This window comes from Littorina saxatilis, linkage group LG3 (genome assembly GCF_037325665.1).
Source record: "Littorina saxatilis isolate snail1 linkage group LG3, US_GU_Lsax_2.0, whole genome shotgun sequence".
In the NCBI taxonomy this organism is placed as follows: domain Eukaryota; kingdom Metazoa; phylum Mollusca; class Gastropoda; order Littorinimorpha; family Littorinidae; genus Littorina; species Littorina saxatilis.
Genome location: NC_090247.1, coordinates 3,839,763 through 3,859,246, shown reverse-complemented (window position 1 = coordinate 3,859,246; position 19,484 = coordinate 3,839,763). Strand labels below are relative to the sequence as shown.

The following is a 19,484-nucleotide window of genomic DNA, read 5'->3' as shown; positions in this document are numbered from 1 at the left end:
TTCATTCCATTGTGTGATGGTTAACTCTCACCTGCCAAGTATTACCCAGTGTGTCCTTGTGATGTGATAAACATAAAGTATGCATTCCATTTTGTGATGATTTTCCTTATTTAAAGTGGATTTTCTGCATGACACTTGTTTGATTAAAATTAATTGTATTTGTGGCAGACAACTTGAGTTATGTTTTGTGTTTTTGTAAAAACAACTTGTTGTTTTTAATATGACTGGAAATGAGACTAGCAGCCATGAATCCATAACTACATTTTGCTGTCCATCATAGACATCTCACTCGCACATGTTCATTGCCTCACCATACAGGAATTAAAATCCATACAAACAATTTATATTATCCAATATTCAAACTTGCCATACACATTTATTCATACACAAGAATTATGTGTCATACACATTCAAGCAATCAAGATCCAATAAATGTATATAATTGATGTTCTTAAAAAGACTACACACACACCTAAATATATAGGTGATCTTTGAAATGGGACATTTACATGCAAAATTCAGAATGCAAACAGAGCTTTGGCTTGCAAATGTAATAGTCATTAACCAGCACATAATATGAATAATTTTTGAAATTGTTGTGATACTGATTCAATTTTTCACATAAAATCAGAATTTCATTTATTTTAGTTTCCTGATACAAATGATTCGTCTAGCTTACCTTGAATAAACATACCAATACGTCAAAAAGTAGGACATCTGAGCTCAAAGATTAATAGTTTGGTTTGAAAAATCTCTAAATACACATAATTACAAAAACAAAACAAAATTCCGTGATAGAACATGTACTGATCTTGCAACTAAAGTAACAAGAAGGGCAAAGCCCATACGACTCGCATGCTTTACACATTTTTCCTACCAAAATACATGTGACCTTGACCCAAGGTCAAGGTCATCCAAGGTCATGCAACACAGCTGTTAATTCAAGACATAGGAGGTACAATGGTTTGTTTGTTTGTTTGTTTATTTGTTGCTTAACGTCCAGCCGACTACGCAGAGCCATATCAGGACGAGGAAGGGGGGGATGAAGGGGGCCACTTGTCAAGCGATTCCTGTTTACAAATGCACTAACCCATTACTTGTGTCCCAGCAGGCTTTAGTAAAACTAAATTAATACCTACTGGAAGATTACCAGTTTCCAGTATGTTAAAATAGGCTTAACCTATCTACTGCTGGACTTACATCAGAACACTAACAGATTAAACTATACATGAATCGCGAGACAAGCGGCAAGAGAAGAGATTTTTGGAAAAAATACAGGTGAATGAGCAAGAAGGCAGAAAAAAGAAAAGAATTCATGAAGAAAAAGAGAGCATGACAGGAAAGAGGAACCAAAAATCTACCTAACAGCAAACTAGAAAGCTCCTGCGGTTCCAAAAACAGGAGGGGCCTTTAATTTCATAACCGCAGTGCCCCACTGCGGGAAGGTACAATGGTGCTTATTGGCTCTTTCTACCATGAGATATGGTCACTTTTAGTGGTTCACTACCTTATTTTGGTCACATTTCATAAGGGTCAAAGTGACCTTGACCTTGATCATATGTGACCAAATGTGTCTCATGATGAAAGCATTTTTAAGTTTGAAACAGTTATCTTCCATAGTTCAGGGTCAAGGTCACTTCAAAATATGTATACAATCCAACTTTGAAGAGCTCCTGTGACCTTGACCTTGAAGCAAGGTAAACCAAACTGGTATCAAAAGATGGGCTTACTTTGCCCTATATATCATATATAGGTGAGGTATTCAATCTCAAAAACTTCAGAGAAAATGGGAAAAATGTGAAAAATAGCTGTTTTTTAGGCAACATTTATGGCCCCTGCGACCTTGACCTTGAAGCAAGGTCAAGATGCTATGTATGTTTTTTGGGGCCTTGTCATCATACACCATCTTGCCAAATTTGGTACTGATAGACTGAATAGTGTCCAAGATATCCAACGTTAAAGTTTTCCGGACGGACGGACGGACGACTCGGGTGAGTACATAGACTCACTTTTGCTACGCATGTGAGTCAAAAAGGGACTCGGGTGTGCTGTTAAATTGTTGGCACATTTTAGTATCTAAAACTCACCTTTGATTTTAGGGGGTGCCTATTCTTTCTTTATTTTGTGTTTAACATTGTTTTCAACCACGAAGGTTATATCGCGACGGGGGAGATGGGATAGAGCCACTTGTCAATTGTTTCTTGTTCACAAAAGCACTTAATCAAAAATTTGCTCCAGGGCTTGCAACGTAGTACAATATATTTTGTTTGTTTATTTGTTGCTTAACGTCCAGCCGACTACGCAGAGCCATATCAGGACGAGGAAGGGGGGGGGGGGGGGGGGGATGAAGGGGGCCACTTGTCAAGCGATTCCTGTTTACAAATGCACTAACCCATTACTGTGTCCCAGCAGGCTTTAGTAAAACTAAATTAATACCTACTGGAAGATTACCAGTTTCCAGTATGTTAAAATAGGCTTAACCTATCTACTGCTGGACTTACATCAGAACACTAACAGATTAAACTATACATGAATCGCGAGACAAGCGGCAAGAGAAGAGATTTTTGGAAAAAATACAGGTGAATGAGCAAGAAGGCAGAACAAAGAAAAGAATTCATGAAGAAAAAGAGAGCATGACAGGAAAGAGGAACCAAAAATCTACCTAACAGCAAACTAGAAAGCTCCTGCGGTTCCAAAACAGGAGGGGCCTTTAATTTCATAACCGCAGTGCCCCACTGCGGGAAGTACAATATATTACCTTACTGGGAGAATGCAAGTTTCCAGTACAAAGGACATAACACTTACATACTGCTTGAGTAAAATCTTTACAAAAATTGACTATATTCTATACAAGAAACACTTAACAAGGGTAAAAGGAGAAACAGAATCAGTTAGTCGCCTCTTACGACATGCTGGGGAGCATCGGGTAAATTCTTCCCCCAAACCCGCGGGGGGTACCTATGCGACTGACCACAATGTTTACTTTCATCAGGCACAAAGTTCTTCAGCAGAAGAATGATTAATATTCTAGCAACAAACATGCAATAAATTCATACATGATTATTGATGTTCAAAAAATGCTCTACACTACTTCACCAAACTAAATGGAGAACTGAAAATGTTTAAAACACTTTCTTTCTTTGGTGTTTTCAACCACGAAGGTTATATCGCCACGTGGAAGGGGGGGGGGGGGGGGGGGGGGGGGAATGGGATAGAGCCACTTGTTAATTGTTTCTTGTCACAAAAGCACTAATCAAAAAATTGCTCCAGGGGAAAACACTAACCATAAACAATAAACACCACTATGAGGTTTGATAGGTAACTTAAAGGGACCTTGACCTTCAATGAACGTTGCAAAAAGCTTATGTTCTGATGAATATGGGTGAATGAGGCACCATTGAATATAAAAAGAAAAATAACTGATTTGACTCTAGTTAAACTATGGCGCTCATGGCATCATACCAAAGTTTGAACGAGTATCCCTTTCACTGTTCTGTACAGCTGTGAAAACACAGTGAGACATAATAATAATGAACATAAATTAATCACCCCTTCTCGCCAGAGCTCACGGCAATACACAATAGCAAAACAAATCAGAGCATTCACACACCGACACACACAAAGTCGTTAAAGGTTTATTGGCTGCGGCAATAATAGCCGCAAGAATAATCCTTTAGTTCGTTCAAAGTACCCAAGCATGTCCTGTATACAAAAGTAAGGCGATTGAGATTTTATTTTGGTTTTTTTACACAAGCCAGAGAACACCAGTGCTTGTGAGAGCAAAACGTTTGCCCGTAGGGAAGTGAACCTTCCTTATCTTTCGCACCAGAGAGCTGTTCAAAAGGGGTATTGTGCAAGTTGGCTATTAAACCATTGTAATTCGGAAAATGTCTTTAACCTTCGCCGGCACTCGTGGGTCCGTGCGGACCCAGAAGGGTGTTTGATTGCAAATATCTTTTAAACGAGTTGGAATTTTTTAATGAGCTTTTAGAAATGCCTCAGACACCTAACAAGCTATCATCTCCTAAAAGCTCATTAAATTTCAGTGATAATTAATTAATTAATTAATGGTCAAATTTAGACTACACACGGAAGCATTTGTGGGGACGTGCGGACCCATACTTCTCAAAGAAGGAAAAGCGTGTATACCCTTCCGAGGCACTCGTGGGTCCGTGCGGACCCAGAAGGGTGTTTGATTGCAAATGAGACAGTGACAAAAGGTCAGGTGTCATGTCTACTGTCCCGAATGACACACGATTGCTGACATTTCACCATTGCCAAAAGAATAAACAAATAAGAAATAGGTAGAAAATGAATGTGAAAACTGACTTTGATTGTTGATCAGTATTTTCTATACCACTAACAAATAATCTACTTACACATAGCTGTTTGGCAAATGTATGTTGCATGGGACACACTGACATGAAAGTGGAAGATGTTTTTCCCTCTAGAGAAACTACATATCAAGTTACACTTTTTGTGCTCTTCCATTCCAGTTGGCAATCAATTGTTAACGCATGTTATTAGAAAAAATAGAACGAAAACAGATTAGATAGAATGAAAAATGTACTGGTGATGTCATTTGGGACATACTGACATGAAAACGTCACCTTTTGTCATTGTCTCAAATATCTCTTAAACGAGTTGGAATTTTTTAATGAGCTTTTAGAAATGCCTCAGACACCTACAAAGCTTTCATCTCCTAAAAGCTCATTAAATTTCAGTGATAATTAATTAATTAATTAATTAATTAATGGTCAAATTTAGACTACACACGGAAGCATTCGTGGGGACGTGCGGACCCATACTTCTCAAAGAAGGAAAAGCGTGTATACCCTTCCGAGGCACTCGTGGGTCCATGCGGACCCATACTTCTCAAAGAAGGACAATTGTGCAAACCCTTCCGTGGCACTCGTGGGGCCATGCAGACCCATAATATTTTACCAAATACCGTGTGCAGTCTAAATTTGACCATTAATTAATTAATTAATTATCACTGAAATTTAATGAGCTTTTAGGAGATGATAGCTTTTTAGGTGTCTGAGGCATTTCTAAAAGCTCATTAAAAAATTCCAACTCGTTTAAGAGATATTTGCATCAAACACCCTTCTGTGTCCGCACGGACCCACGAGTGCCACGGAAGGATATGCATATTTTTTCTTTCTTTGAGAAGCATGGGTCTGCACGGCCCCACGAGTGCCACGGAAGGATATGCACATTTTTCCTTCTTTGAGAAGCATGGGTCTGCACGGCCCCACGAATGCGTCCGTGTGTAGTCGATAACGAGTGCCGGCGAAGGTTAATGGCTGAATAACAATGAGTTCCTTTATACGTTGGATTGGGCAAGCCATATATATATATATATATATATATATATATATATATATAAATATATCTAGCATCAATAAACCTAAAAATACACTAAGGTCTTTTTCAAAAACAATAGTCTGTTTTAAAAACTTTCAGCAATTTTCAACTTTATAAATCTATACTATAGATACATCAAAAGAAATTTGGTCAGACATGGGATTCAGAAAAAGTGATAATTAAGGAAAAAAAAGTAGGGTCCAGGGGCAACGCCCCTGGTCGGGGTCTGGGGGCAAAGCCCCCAGAAGCTGAAGGTTTTTAGTATTTTAGACACACAAAAATGGCCCTGAAATGCATATTTCAGCTTAATCATAGCCCCCCCCTCCCTTTCCATGTTTCTCAAATTAATTTTACGCTAAGACTCAAAATAAGGAGGAGAAAGAGAGAGAGAGAGAGAGAGAGAGAGAGGCGGGGATGGGGGGGGGGTGGTGGCGTGTGACGGTGTGGTTTCAATGTTCTTACCTCGTCGGTGCCAAACGACCCCAGTGACTGATTACACGACTGGGTTTTCAGGATAGTCAGGTGCTTGTTGCTTTTCAAGTGGCTTTTGAGGGCAGTCTTTCCATTGGAACCGTAGTTGATAACATTAACATCGTTGCACAAAGTGCACTAAGTTTTTCCCGGCAAGTTGATTTTAGCAAAAGCATCGCCAACTTTCAGTTTCACGTCTTGTGTCTTCTGGCCTTTCTCGTATTTCCAGCTCAATGATACAACTTCATCGAGCCAGTCGAATCTCCAGAGATTTTTCTTGTACTTCTGCTGGTCAATTTCCCGGGATAGAACGGTTTCGTCTCGCTTTAGCTTCCTCATCATTTTGGCAAGTGGCTCGAAGCGATGTAAAAATGGCGCCGAATCATTCTCATACGGTATGCTTTAGCTTATACTGAATCCCCGATAGCTACGTTGAAACGGTGACTGTAGGAGACAAAGACACAGAGCGCGTTCCCATACGGATCGACCAGCAACAGTCTGACCGTTTTAGGAACCAACCGTTCAAGAATAGTATGGAATGGAGCGTCGCGATCAGCGGACCGGCCGAAAAACTTGGGTCTTTACCTACATATACCCCAACATTTTCTCAGCGGATTTGCACGAATCTCAAGAATGATCCCTGGAGCCTAAAAATTTACGGAATTCCGTAATTTTACGGAAGAATCCCATGTCTGTTTGGTGCAATTAAACAGGTAACCTAATGGCAAATCATTGTGTAAAACTTTCTTTACAACTTTCTTTCACAAAGTGTACATATTTTTTTTTTTTTTTTAGCAATATTGTTTTCGTGGTGCAGTACCTGTGTTTAAAAATAATAAAATACACAGCGGACATAATTTCGCTTTATTTGAATGACTTTCCACTTTACAAAGATTGGTTTAGAATTAGAGCGCAGATTTAAACCAATTTGAAAAAAACAGTTGCTTATACCTTCTACCATGCTTGGTACTTTGAACAAACTTTATGATTGTTTTTGAGGCTTTCATTGTTGCAGCCCAATGCTGCTCAGTGCAAATTAACTTTTTTGAAGGCGAAGTGTCTGCACCCAGACACATCCTTACTCTGAGGTCTCAAAGCAAACCCGCAAATTGAGGCACACCTCCCAACGCCATGCAAGATATTGCAGATTTATTGCACGATTACGTGGCTAGAGCGGATAGGGCAAGTAGCCTAATAAGTTTACAATTTAAAACGAATGCTTCTTTCATTGACAAAAGCAGTAATCATGTGTCAAAACACTGGATCGGCTTTGGAATGCGCTTGTAAATAAAAGTAGACAATGAATTTTTCTTGTGATTCCACTGACCAATCTGCTTGTAGTCTGGACAATCAAGCGTACAAAATATGGCAAAATCGTATGGGTTCACAGGTCTGCTATACACTTCAGGTTTGGGGTGTCCACAAGCTAACTTTTTTTTTTACTCGAGCATGTTGGCAACGAACTGGAGAACAACATCTGACCATGTTGATCGGTGGGTGGCCCACTCCGAGGGTCAATGCGCTCCGTTAGTTGCACGAGCTGTTCCTCAGAGAGGGGGCAAGCCGTGGCAGGCACATCCTAACGACTGTCTGGCAAAGGATGGTCCTCGATTATCGATTGAAGGCTTCTCCCTTTCCAGAAGTCCTGTACTGCTGTGGATGTGCTGGCTCGTCTCTCCAGCATCCCCCTGAAGAAGAGCTGCAGGGGAGTTCTGTTGCGCTCTGTCCTCAGGGGTTGGTGGTTCTTCTGTTCCACAATCCACTGTAGGGACCGGTTCAGCCTGGGCAGAAAAACATAGTGGAGGGCCCACAAGTGAATGGGATTGTCCATGTTCAGTATCCCCAGACCACCTTCTGCCTGTGGTGTTCCCATTGCAGTAAACAGGTCATGGTAAGGGTTCACCACATCTTTCCAGACGTCGAGCCAGAGACGCTCGATCCTTTGGTTATGGTCACTGCGGCCTTGCATCGCACTGCCTCTCCCTTCTCCCCTGTGTTCATTCATGAGGGCGACGACATCCAGATTCTCGCCACCATGGTCCATGCGGACTCTTGACGGGAGTCCAAAGCGTTGGGTTCCACCCAAAAACAGATCCCGAACGGTCTCTGACCTGTTGTTTCGGTGGCATGGAGGAAGGTAGTGGCCCGGCTAAAGCCATCGATTGCCCCATGAATCACCATTTTCCACCTGCAATATAACAAACAGAGATCCGTTTCCATATGTGATTTCACCACACAAATTCTGATTAAAGAGTTATTGGGAAATAAGTACAGGTAACATGCTCAGTAAATATTAAAAAGTAATGGTCAAAGTGCTTTTTCATGACCGAGAATCAAGACCATTATTTTTAATATATATCATTGAGAAAAGGTGTGTAACCCATTTAATCCACCTTTCTTCAATTTTGCAAAGAAATAAATCAAGAAAAGCAATTGCTTTATATGACTTTTCTTCGTCATGTCCATAAGCCTTAAGGGTCTTGTAGGTCTTAAAAGGAGGATTCCACTAACTGCTGGGACTCTAAAATTTGATAAAAATAAGCAAAATTTTGGTAATGTCTGCTGGTTAATAACACATACAATTCAGTGAAATTTAATAAAAAATAACTGAGAAAACCGCAATGTAAAGCTTTTACAAACTTGACCCCACTGTGACCCCAAAATGTGACAGGGATCAACCAAACTAGGGTCACGTAGGTAGATGATCAAATCCTTCAAGTGTTCAAAGTTTCAAAGCTCAAGCTTCAAAAACACCTGAGATAACATCAATGTTAAGATATTTTGATTCGAACATGACCCCCTGTGACCCCAAAACTTGACGAAGGTCAATCTTCTTCTTCTTCAGCGTTCGACGATGGCTGTGTCTAGATTCTTTCAGGCCTGGGAATGAGTAAAAGTGGTTTGGGCGTACTGACGGGAAAATGTTGCGTTTTAAGCATTTTTAAGGGCACACGGAGGCTCTTTTCTTACACAATTAGAAAAGGACTTCGTCGTAAATACGACGAAAGGCGTATCATTCCCAGGCCTGTTCTTTGGCCCGTGATGTTGACGAAGTGGGCTGTGACGAAGGTCAATCAACCTTATGTCGTCTTCTTCTTCTTATGCGTTCGTGGGCTGAAACTCCCACGTGCACTCGTGGTTTGCACGAGTGGAATTTTACGTGTATGACCGTTTTTACCCCACCATTTAGGCAGCCATACGCCGCTTTCGGAGGAAGCATGCTGGGTATTTTCTTGTTTCTATAACCCACCGAACTCTGACATGGATTACAGGATCTTTTTCGTGCGCACTTGGTCTTGTGCTTGTGTGTACACACGGGGGTGTTCGGACACCGAGGAGAGTCTGCACACAAAGTTGACTCCGAGAAATAAATCTCCCGCCGAACGTGGGGACGAACTCACGCTGACAGCAGGCAACTGGATACAAATCTAGCGCGCTACCGACTGAGCTACATCCCCGCCCACAATCTTATGTCAAGTTGGTACATTATCAAAACCTAGAAGTGTGCGTACTATTAACCCTTACACCGGTGCAATTCTGTAACACATGTTACATAGCCACTGGTGAATTAACAGAGAGAAACATAACAAAAAACAGTCATATAGGTTTTCGCATCAATGGGAGGTAATCGGAACCGACCAAACAGACTGAGCCAATAGCGCGACATATGTCGTGACAACCAGGTGACAGCATACGTAAAGTAGCGCGACATATGTCGCGACAACCAGCCTAAGGGTTAAAGCTCTAGCTAAAAACACATCTGAGATAACATCAACGTTAAGTTTTTATTAAACGAACATGACCCCGCTGTGACCCCAAAATTTGATGAGGGTCAACGAAACTGCGGTCACTTCGTGAAATCATCAAACCCTAAAAGTGTGCAAAGTTTCAGAGGTCTAGCTGTATAAACTTCTGAGATAACAGCTCAACGTTACATTTTTTGTCCTTGGACAGACAGACAGCCTGCCCACAGCACACATAATTATTTTGATCAAGTATTATTCACTCAGCCAGTCTACCTGCACAAGCATGTGATTAATCCATGGTTGAAGAGTTCTGTGAAAATTGCGCAATTCTGCAAACTCTTTATAGCAGTTAATTTAATTTCGAATAAAATAAAGTACATAGTTGTTCTGCTAAGACGATAAGGCAAATATTTTTGCGTTCTTTTCATGTTTAAGTATCTCGGGAAAAAAAGTTCTATTTATGAAGTGAAATATAATTGACCTACAGATTACTGTCTTTTTATTTGTACAAATGCAAAATGGGAACAACTCTATTTTCTACACAAAATATGAGAGTTACTTGCCTTGAGACCTTGTGTCTGGTACAACGTAGATTTTGATTTAGAAAACAACCAAACTTATGGATCTTATATTGGATTCTGTGTGTTGAAACCTGAAATGAATAGTGTAAATGCAGTTGAGTATGTATGAGCTCTTTCCTCTTTCGAATATTTGAGCATTCAGAACTTTTCAGTCACCAAGCAGTGACCACACAGTGTGGTTTCTCAACCTATGAGCTATCGAGGATTCAGACTGGTTGCTGGGTGGTTATTTGTTAGGACTAGGTAGCTTGGTATTCACCGAAAAGTATTCCCCCCTCTGCTTATTTCTCTGTTAACTTGAAGGGGTGTTTATTGTTAAAAAAAACACCAAGCAACCAAATTTAAATAACCACCCAGTAGAAATGGTAAGGTATAACCAGAATATGTTTTGTATTCCGTGGGGAAATCATCAATGGACCAGTCTTTCATTACATATCCAGAAAATGACAAAATAAAAAGAAAAGAAAAGAAAATACTTGCACACGACTCACCTTCGTTACCCACCTACCCCTTAGAAGACGCCCTTCCTTTTACGATCCCAAACAAGACATTTTCAAGACCCTGTTTCATAGCTGCCAACCCCTGTGAAGCCCAAAGAGTAGCATTTTGGAACTTTCACCAAATGTCAGAGTTGCAATTGGTGTTTATAAGCGTAGCACTCGCATAATCTTAAATTTGAATCGCAAGCCCGCATTTAAAATGCCATCAAAAACGTTTGTAAGATTCTGAGAGCTCTACGACATTACAACCGTCTAAACATAGTTCAATGTCACACGCTTTCCTTCTTTGCCACTACTAAAGCAAACGTATGCAAGATTGTATGTTACACGCTTTAGGAGCATGGCAAGAACGGATTCAAACTCAAAATCGTCACTCCAAAAAAACATAAAATGCACACACGACTTTTATTTCTCCTGCTGTTATCGTTTCTTCTCTTTACAGATTCTTCAACGCTCAGAATACTGAAAACGGCACCCCAGACGACAGTACTGTTTCCATACGCGAATTTAACTTCCCTTGGAAAGTGGTTCGCTCAGGAGGCCTGTTTGTCTGACACTATAAGGACAGAGTTCTGAACATAGATGACAAAGATTCCGGAATGAACAAACATTTTGCGGATGCAGACACAGAAAGACGTCATGAAGAATGAGATGCTTCAAAAGATACAGACTGTGACGATGACTGTGACGTCATTCCCATATAACGAGACGTCATTCACAGTTGTTCGGCCACTTCCGTCAAAAAGTAGATTTAGACAATCAACGTAATCTCGTGTGGAAGAAAACGTCTGTCACACAACCAAGTCGGAATAGCAGGTATTATTACCTATACACGCAAAGTCTGTCGAATTCTTCGGCAAAAATCGTTGAAAATGATTTGCCCGCATCGGTGTGGAACTTGCACCATAATCTTCACCACCCTTACGTTTCCCCGTTTTTATCCTGTCTCCCTCCAGTTTCCACTTCTAACACCGTCACTGTGCACAGCTTACAACTTAACAAGTGCATTGCATATTCTAATCAAATTCACAATTGGCGCATAGAGTCACCGGAAATGCGAATGCTTGCAATAAAATTCACGATTTGCTAAGCAAGTCACGTGGACAATATCGAGTCATAACGGAGTGGTTCCCAGCCATCGGTACTCGACTAGTTATGCAATGTTCATTGTTGATTGTCAAGCAATAAGTGAACATTTTGCACGCTTGTCATTTTTTTTTTTTAGCGTAGCAGCTCAGGGCTTAGAGTAGCAGCGTAGCAATTCCTGCAAAATCGGAGCATGCTGCGCCAAAATCGTAGCAATTGGCAGGTATGCTGTTCTCTAAGATATTCTGCTCATAACCTCTGTAAGTTTACCCCCATTATAAGACCTTATTATCTCAGGGTTATGTAGGTCTTAAAAGAAAGATTCCAGCGTCATAAAATAAGAGAATTCCTTATCACCCTTATGCCACCTGTATCAATCCACTCAAATTCCATGTTCAAACTGGCACAACCCCCAACATCCTCCCCACCACCGGACACACTCAACATTCACCAAATTTTTAAAAAGGATTTTTTTGTGCCCAGTGTATGTATTTGTAGCTGTACTCACGATATCAACTTGTGGTATCCGTCTAGATGCCAGAGAGCGTTTGGTCCTGATACTTGGTACAGACGACGTCTCGTGGGCCTCAACGCCAAAGCTCTGACAGCTACTCCACCAGGATCAACCCGCGGGATGGCTCCCCGTACTCTGTGCCTTTGTGGAGCGTGTAAGAATACAACTTATTACACTAACGTGACATACCACTCATGTCATAACAATACCATTCACTCTACATTGCATGTGTAAAGAGGTCTTGTCTGACAAGGACCTGATTTTTCACTGCCTCCAATACCGAAACAAGCGTCCTTCTTTGAACACTCGGAAGAATTTTAAGAACGTAAACACCACACCAGTGACATTTCCTTGCTTTGACATAAAAGATTATACGAGGCATTCGGAGAGATCCAGGTTCAATTTTTAAGCTTCTTCAATCTGGGCGCTTCGACAAAGGGACATTTACAGCAATGAACATGCAACAGTATGTACAGGGTCCCCACTGGTTTTTAGAAACAAAATTCCATGACTTTCCCATGAGCCTCAATAACATTTTCCATGACTAGATCCACAGGTCGCCATTTCCGAACACGCAAACTTTTTACATCTTGTCACTGCCAGTTTTGACACTGGCTTGCTTTGCACTGAATTTGAGTCAGTTTCTACGCAGTGTCTCTTTGACAAGCAAGTCAAGCATTTGCTACGCAGTCAGATTATCGGTAATGTTTGCTGGTCCTGTCATTTCACTAAACTGGACCAGCCACTGTTTGTATCCATCTGCACTTTCGTAAATTCCGTTTCATAACCGTCACTAACACTGTGACTTGACGAACTGTCATTTTTTTCACCGCGATACACAGTTCATTGCGAAGATCTTCCTTGGTAATTCGTTCCAATTCCGCATACTTTTTGTTGTCAAGAAACAACTCGAAAGAAAGCTGGCGTGCTAAAGGTTATTTTTTTTTCTTTCTTATTTATGTTAAATTCCATGACTTGAATTGAAATTCCATGACTTGAATTGAAATTCCATGACTTTCCAGGTCTGGAAAATTAAAAATCAAATTCCATGACTTTCCATGACCTGTACGAACCCTGTATGTAGGATAAACAGAATACTACATGGCTTCCTGTTTGATACCAGTTTTACACTAGTGTTTTGAAATATTGTTCGCAGTTTAATATTTAAAAGCACAACTTGAGTAAAACTGGTATTTCATAGGAAACCATATAGTATTCTCTATGTGGACAACAATGTCACAGGCTTACCCACTAAAGTTCTTTAGGAGCTTCTGACATATTTGCCTTAAAAACAACATGCAAAATAACTTGTGGAATCCAAAAGCACCATGTCGCATTAGTGGCCCAATTAGAGCTGCAGACTATTACGCTTTCGATGTAGCATGCTACTTGTAAAACAGAAAATGCTACTTCGTTATACAGACACTCTACAATGTTCATTTGTTCCTGCTGCTGTTTTCTTGTCTGAACACAGTTATTGCAACATTTGTGTCTTGACATATAAACATGTAGGTGCAGTGGATTATAAGATGATGCAATACTTAAAGATAAACACCATTTGCTACACTATAAATTCAAGATTGCTACACATGAAGCTTCATAGGGGCTGACAGCTCTGCATCATACACCAGCACATAAATCTTACTGACTGAGTTGATGTGTATTTACACATTGCACACCTCCCACATTGAAGTAAACAATTGAATATCTTCAGTTAATCGAAGTACACTTAAAGATGAAGTTCTCTCCATAGGAATACTGTGCATCACCCTTGCATGTAAGTGAACTCAAAGTACTATGTGAACAGAACAGAACCAATTCTGGTCTGTTTGCAACCGCATGAACGCAGGAAAGAGATCATTGTCAGATTGAATTACAATTAACATTGACACGCTTCCATTTGAAACTTTTCAGTTGTCATTGTGGATTGACGCCCCGGGCCCCAGATCCTGCGTTTAACTTTATCCTCGACGAACAAAACAACAGGCACCAATTGGGTTGCCGCCTCACCTGTGATTGTGTTGACCAGGTTGGCAACCGAGCCAGACAGGGTAGAATTGCTGGTACCGGTTGTCATCGATCCCGATGTTGAGGCGATGGCCTCACGATCACCCGAAACAGCTTCTTGCAGACGTTGGTTGTCTTTCTGGAGCGAGACAATGGCCACTTGGCAGGTCTCTTGCCGCTCCCCCAGCCTGCGTAGTTCTGCCAATACCGCGGCCAAAGCAGTGGCGCTTTCTTCCCCTCCTGCTGTGGCTGACTCAAACCCACCGGGTTGTCGCTGCGAGGCTGTCTGGTTGCTGGCCCTCGGCCGACCTGCAGCGGCTCGGGTCACTTCGGCTACCCGCCTTGACGCTGCCCTCCTGGGAGGCATATTCCTGTGCATAAAAAACAGGATATGTGAACACAGCCTTATTTGTCAGATTACTGAGAATTACACATAAGCCTTGAACTTGTCTGCTGCTCCTTGCAGGAGTTAACAACTCCTTCACTGTTCAGCCTGTAAAAGGTGTTTAATATCCCATACTTCTGAAGTTGTCACCAGATTTTGGGAGTCTGAAATACAAACCAAAGAAATTGATTAAAATCTGGCCCAAAGTACTTCAAACCAATTGTGTTTTCTGTGTCAAACTCAAATCCTGGCACCCAGTACCCCCACCAAACGAGTTTGGAATCTCTGAGGCTCAATACATTTATGACAAACAGAACACCAACAGGAAATTACATCATGGTTCTCTGAACTGTCACACACCAACATAATACCTGGCTAACAAATCCACATACTAACTAATGTTGGAATCTCTGAGGCCCTATAGCTTAATTTGACAAAAAGAACAACAGCGAACCATGTTTTCTGATTCTCTGAAAAATCAGCCCCACCATGAAATATTACCTAGCCCACGGTACATGTACTTTAACCAAAATAGTGTTTGTAATCTGTGAGGCACCAGCCAACACAAGTGACAACAGTACCTCCACATGAAATATTACCTAGCCCACAGTACCACAATCAAAATAAATTTGGAATCTCCTAGGCAAAATAACAGGTGATTGACAAAACAGTACTTCCACAGGAACCAATATTTCCTGATTCACTGAAATGACAAACACCCGAGGTAATTGACATACAGTACCTCCACAGGAACAAATATTCTGATTCTCTGAATTGACAAACGCTCACATGAAAAGGCATCGTAACACCAACATGTTCATCAGAATCTCACCTGAAAATTATTTCCAAGTACTCTGGAAAAACACTGATCCATACTATCCACCAACACAGAAACATACTGTTGAAACATGTCACGATATCTTGATTTGACAGAACACTCAACAATCGTGTTGATCGAAGAACCATTCCGGATCCACCTTGAACTGGTTTTTAGACAAGGGACATCATCCACAACGAGCCTGTCATAAACTCGAGTTACTTCCCATCTACCGATCTGGTTGACCCCATTTAGAGCCGTCGATTTATGCCACCCACCCGCATCAAACAAGAAAGAAAATGTAAACAATTTGAAGATTCCCTGTTCCTATACCCGTGCTTTGTAAGCTGATCAGTCAAAACGCACAATGCAACCTGACCCGGCTACAACATTATTTAATCACACAAAAACCGACTGTGTTTATCGCCTGACGAAGGGACTTGTACAACCTGGCCTGTCCTGACGTTGCTTGATCTTCTTGATCTTGATATGTTACGCCAACAGGTCCCAAGCTTGGGAATATACGTTTGCTAGATGCACACCATCACCCAGGAAATGACGCTGCAAATTCAGGTAACGTAAACTGTTTTCCAGCGGAAAACATAAAATCATGGTCCCAAAATACAACTCTAGGGGAGTCCACAGTGCCCTGCCGAAGCAACGCATTGACCTCCATAGCTGCGGCGTTGTATGATGGATCGAAACACACACACAGACAGACAGACAGACACACACACACACACACATACACCACGACCCTCGTCTCAATTCCCCCCTCTACGTTAAAATATTTAGTCAAAACTTGACTAAATATAAAAACGGTATTACTTAACTTTAAAATCAGAATCTGTGACTGTGAAACATTGGTCCATTTCTCAGTTGTTTTTCAACAGTTTAAAATTCCTTTTTGAAGCTTTACTATTCTAATATTCAGCACAGAAGAGTTACCTGAAGTACTGTCCCCTGTCCTTTCAGACGAGCTTGTATCATTAAGGACCCAGTAAGCTTGTTGGAAGCAGTAATTGGTTCCACCAACGCATCCAACTCTTGATCAGATATCCTGGAATACACCATGCGTTGTACAGTTTACAAGTAGCATTCCATTTTCCCTGAAAATTGCCAAACACTTTTATTACTTGCGTTGTATCGATAAACGAAGCACAAGTAAGAAACAATAATAAAAGCAAAGAAAATAGCAACACGATATGCAAACATCTAACAAAGCCGAGCAAGCAGAATGACAGGTTTAATGAAAAACAAAGAGGTACCGATTCGGAAACAAGATCGCGATTCTTTCCTTCGCTGCACGACGCAAATCTTCTGTGACCTTTGACCAAACGTAGCTTCCACATTCGATCACCGTGCTCAGCTTAATATTTACAACAGAAAGCCGAGGGGGTGGAATACCGAGATGAACCTACAGAAATGTGCATCCTCAAACCTGACATATTCATCCCAACATTTAATGAACTCCAAAACACAGAAAGTTGCTTTTAGTTTTACACGCCATCTTTGATTGCCACTGCCAGTGGTTATCAAACCGGGACCCGGTACCCGTGTTTCAAAGATCACGCATTGTTTCTTCCATTAAGTCACAAATGAACAAGCAAACAAAACGTTGCTTACCTTCTTAAAACTTCTTCTGGCTCATTACCAGACTGCAACAAATTGACGTCGCAATGGCGGGTCTGATCCAGTGGCGTCACCGGAAGTAGTATCTCCACGAGATTGTCGCTTTGCATGTCGTACATTTTCCGATTCAAGTTCTAATTTATTTCAGCCGCATTTATTAAATGCAGCTGCATTTAAAAATAAATACAGCTGTATTTAAAAATAATTACACCTGTATCTAAAAATAATTACAGGTGTATTTATTTTTAAATACAGCTGTATTTACTATTAAATACAGGTGTAATTATTTTTAAATACAGCTGTATTTATTTTTAAATGCAGCTGTATTTAAAAATAATTACACCTGTATTTAATAATAAATACAGCTGTATATATTTTTAAATACAGGTGTAATTATTTTTAAATACAGCTGTATTTATGATTAAATACAGCTGTATTTATCATTAAATACAGCTGTATTTATTTTAAATTACAGCTGTAATAGTTATGAGCCAAACGGCTTTCCATAAAGGACATGGGGCTCCGGGCATAAGTTTGGGAGCTGTTTCCCCACTTAGACCCTTCAACAAATTCAATGGATCCGTGCCCACCTGTGGATCCGCTACAATATCCTGTCATCGGAACCCAGGGATGTGTGGAGTGACTTGGTTTTCAGGGCTTGAATGATACAGGGGTGGGTGAATGGTGAACTGACTACAACTAAGAATGGTCGGGTATAGTCTATAGAAGATGTATGGAGCATTGGTGGAAACTGGATTCTGTGTAGTACTTCAAGGAGTGAAGGCTAAACAAGAAGACTTTGAAAGGATAAGGGGTTTTGTGAACTGACAATAAGAGTCAGGCAGATAATGTCGAATATAACAGTTAGAAACAGGATTATGTGTGGTATTTTATGGGGTTACAGCGTATTTGATGAGCTGACTATTGTAATATATAACTAAGAGTTGAGCAAATCCAAAAACAAAGACAACGTTCCAAAATTCAGAATCCAAAAACAAGAAACGTATTGTTTTGTCAATAACAAACGTTCCCACAACTTACCTTTCTTGTTTTTTGTATTAAGAGTTGAACAGAAGATGTATGGAACATACTGCCGGGTAGAAGCTGGGTTCATTTAGTACATGTACTTCGAGGACTGAGTAACTTAATTAAGCTAATAAAGAAGGAAACGATAAAAAGGTAGGTTGTATGGCAGTGAACATACTATGTATATGTCACGGTAGAGACGAAGATCTGGTAGAAACGTCGTTTCTACCAGTAGAGACGAGGATCGTCGTTTCTACCGGTAGAAACGACGATCGGAGTTTCTACCGGTAGAAACGACGTTTCTACCAGCGGAGACGACGATCGGAGTTTCTACCGGTAGAAACGACGATGGGAATAAAACGTTTGTGTGTGTGTGTGTGCAATGTAGGTGATTTTGTCAATTATGAACACAGTTCTATCTTACCGGAATGAACTCATTTTTAACGTTGTTTACAGAGCACGTGCATTTGTGGGAAATGTATTGACAATGTCAGCAAATATTGTTCACCTACTACAACTGCCTTCACTGACCAGACGAAGACAGCAATCACAACTTTTTTTTCCTTCAGAGTGAACACAATTCGTGAAATATCTCTGTTAGTTTGACTTCCGAAAACAGTATTCCACAGACCTTCAACATTCTTATAGCCGGCTATTTTAATTGTTGCTACCGGTAGAAACGAAGAAATAATACACAAGAGTTTTTAAAACAGATGGTTGCGAGTTGAAAGCGAGAGAAACTTTGATCTTGTCATTAAAACCGCTGGTAAAAGTCCCCTCATATAGCACAAATAATACACAAGTCTTTAAAACAGCTGGTAAAAGTCAACTCGCAAAAATAATACACAAGAGTCATTAAAACCGCTGGTAAAAGTCACCTCACATAGCACAAATAATACACAAGTCTTTAAAACAGCTGGTATCAATGGCTATCAATGTGAAGCCTTTAAATGTTTAACATAGAGGGGGAATCGAAACGAGGGTCGTGGTGTATGTGTGTGTGTCGTTTTATCGTTCACATTTGCCCAACATGTTAATTTGCTGAGCGGGGCTTATGTCGTCTGCTAGGCTATGGCAATCGAACCACTGTGCGACAGTCTCATTTCAAACACAAAAATTGCTCGTCACGTTGCACTGAGTCTGCACGCATGAGGCAGGATGGTAATAAGTCTTAGGGCCTATATATGGTAAGACTGTTCTAAACACTACACGTTTTCGATTCCGATTGTTCTTGCCTTGAAATAATAATTCGGAAACCATTCATTTACTGAACAGATGCAGTCGTATTTCAGTGTAGTCTGCTACGTATAATTCCAAATGCTGATCTAACCGGAATAACAGTTGTGTTTTCT

General features: G+C 40.6%; 1 protein-coding gene across 7 annotated transcripts; it reads right to left on the bottom strand.

Moving 5' to 3' along the window:
- Window positions 1-3,243: 3,243 nt before the first annotated feature.
- LOC138961415 (uncharacterized) lies at window positions 3,244-17,312 on the bottom strand. Of its 7 annotated transcripts, none has more exons than XM_070333038.1 (5): window positions 17,101-17,312; window positions 16,423-16,534; window positions 14,276-14,643; window positions 12,260-12,406; window positions 3,244-8,026 (listed from the first exon to the last, which is right to left on the bottom strand). In XM_070333038.1, exon 5 carries the CDS (start codon window positions 7,880-7,882, stop codon window positions 7,418-7,420), a length of 465 nt encoding a protein of 154 aa, XP_070189139.1. In that variant the 5' UTR covers window positions 7,883-8,026; window positions 12,260-12,406; window positions 14,276-14,643; window positions 16,423-16,534; window positions 17,101-17,312; the 3' UTR covers window positions 3,244-7,417. The 7 variants fall into 7 exon arrangements, with proteins under 7 accessions (XP_070189139.1, XP_070189138.1, XP_070189133.1 ...); XM_070333037.1 differs by having other exon boundaries at window positions 16,423-16,583; window positions 17,101-17,311; XM_070333032.1 differs by having other exon boundaries at window positions 15,490-16,583; window positions 17,101-17,309.
- Window positions 17,313-19,484: the final 2,172 nt, after the last annotated feature.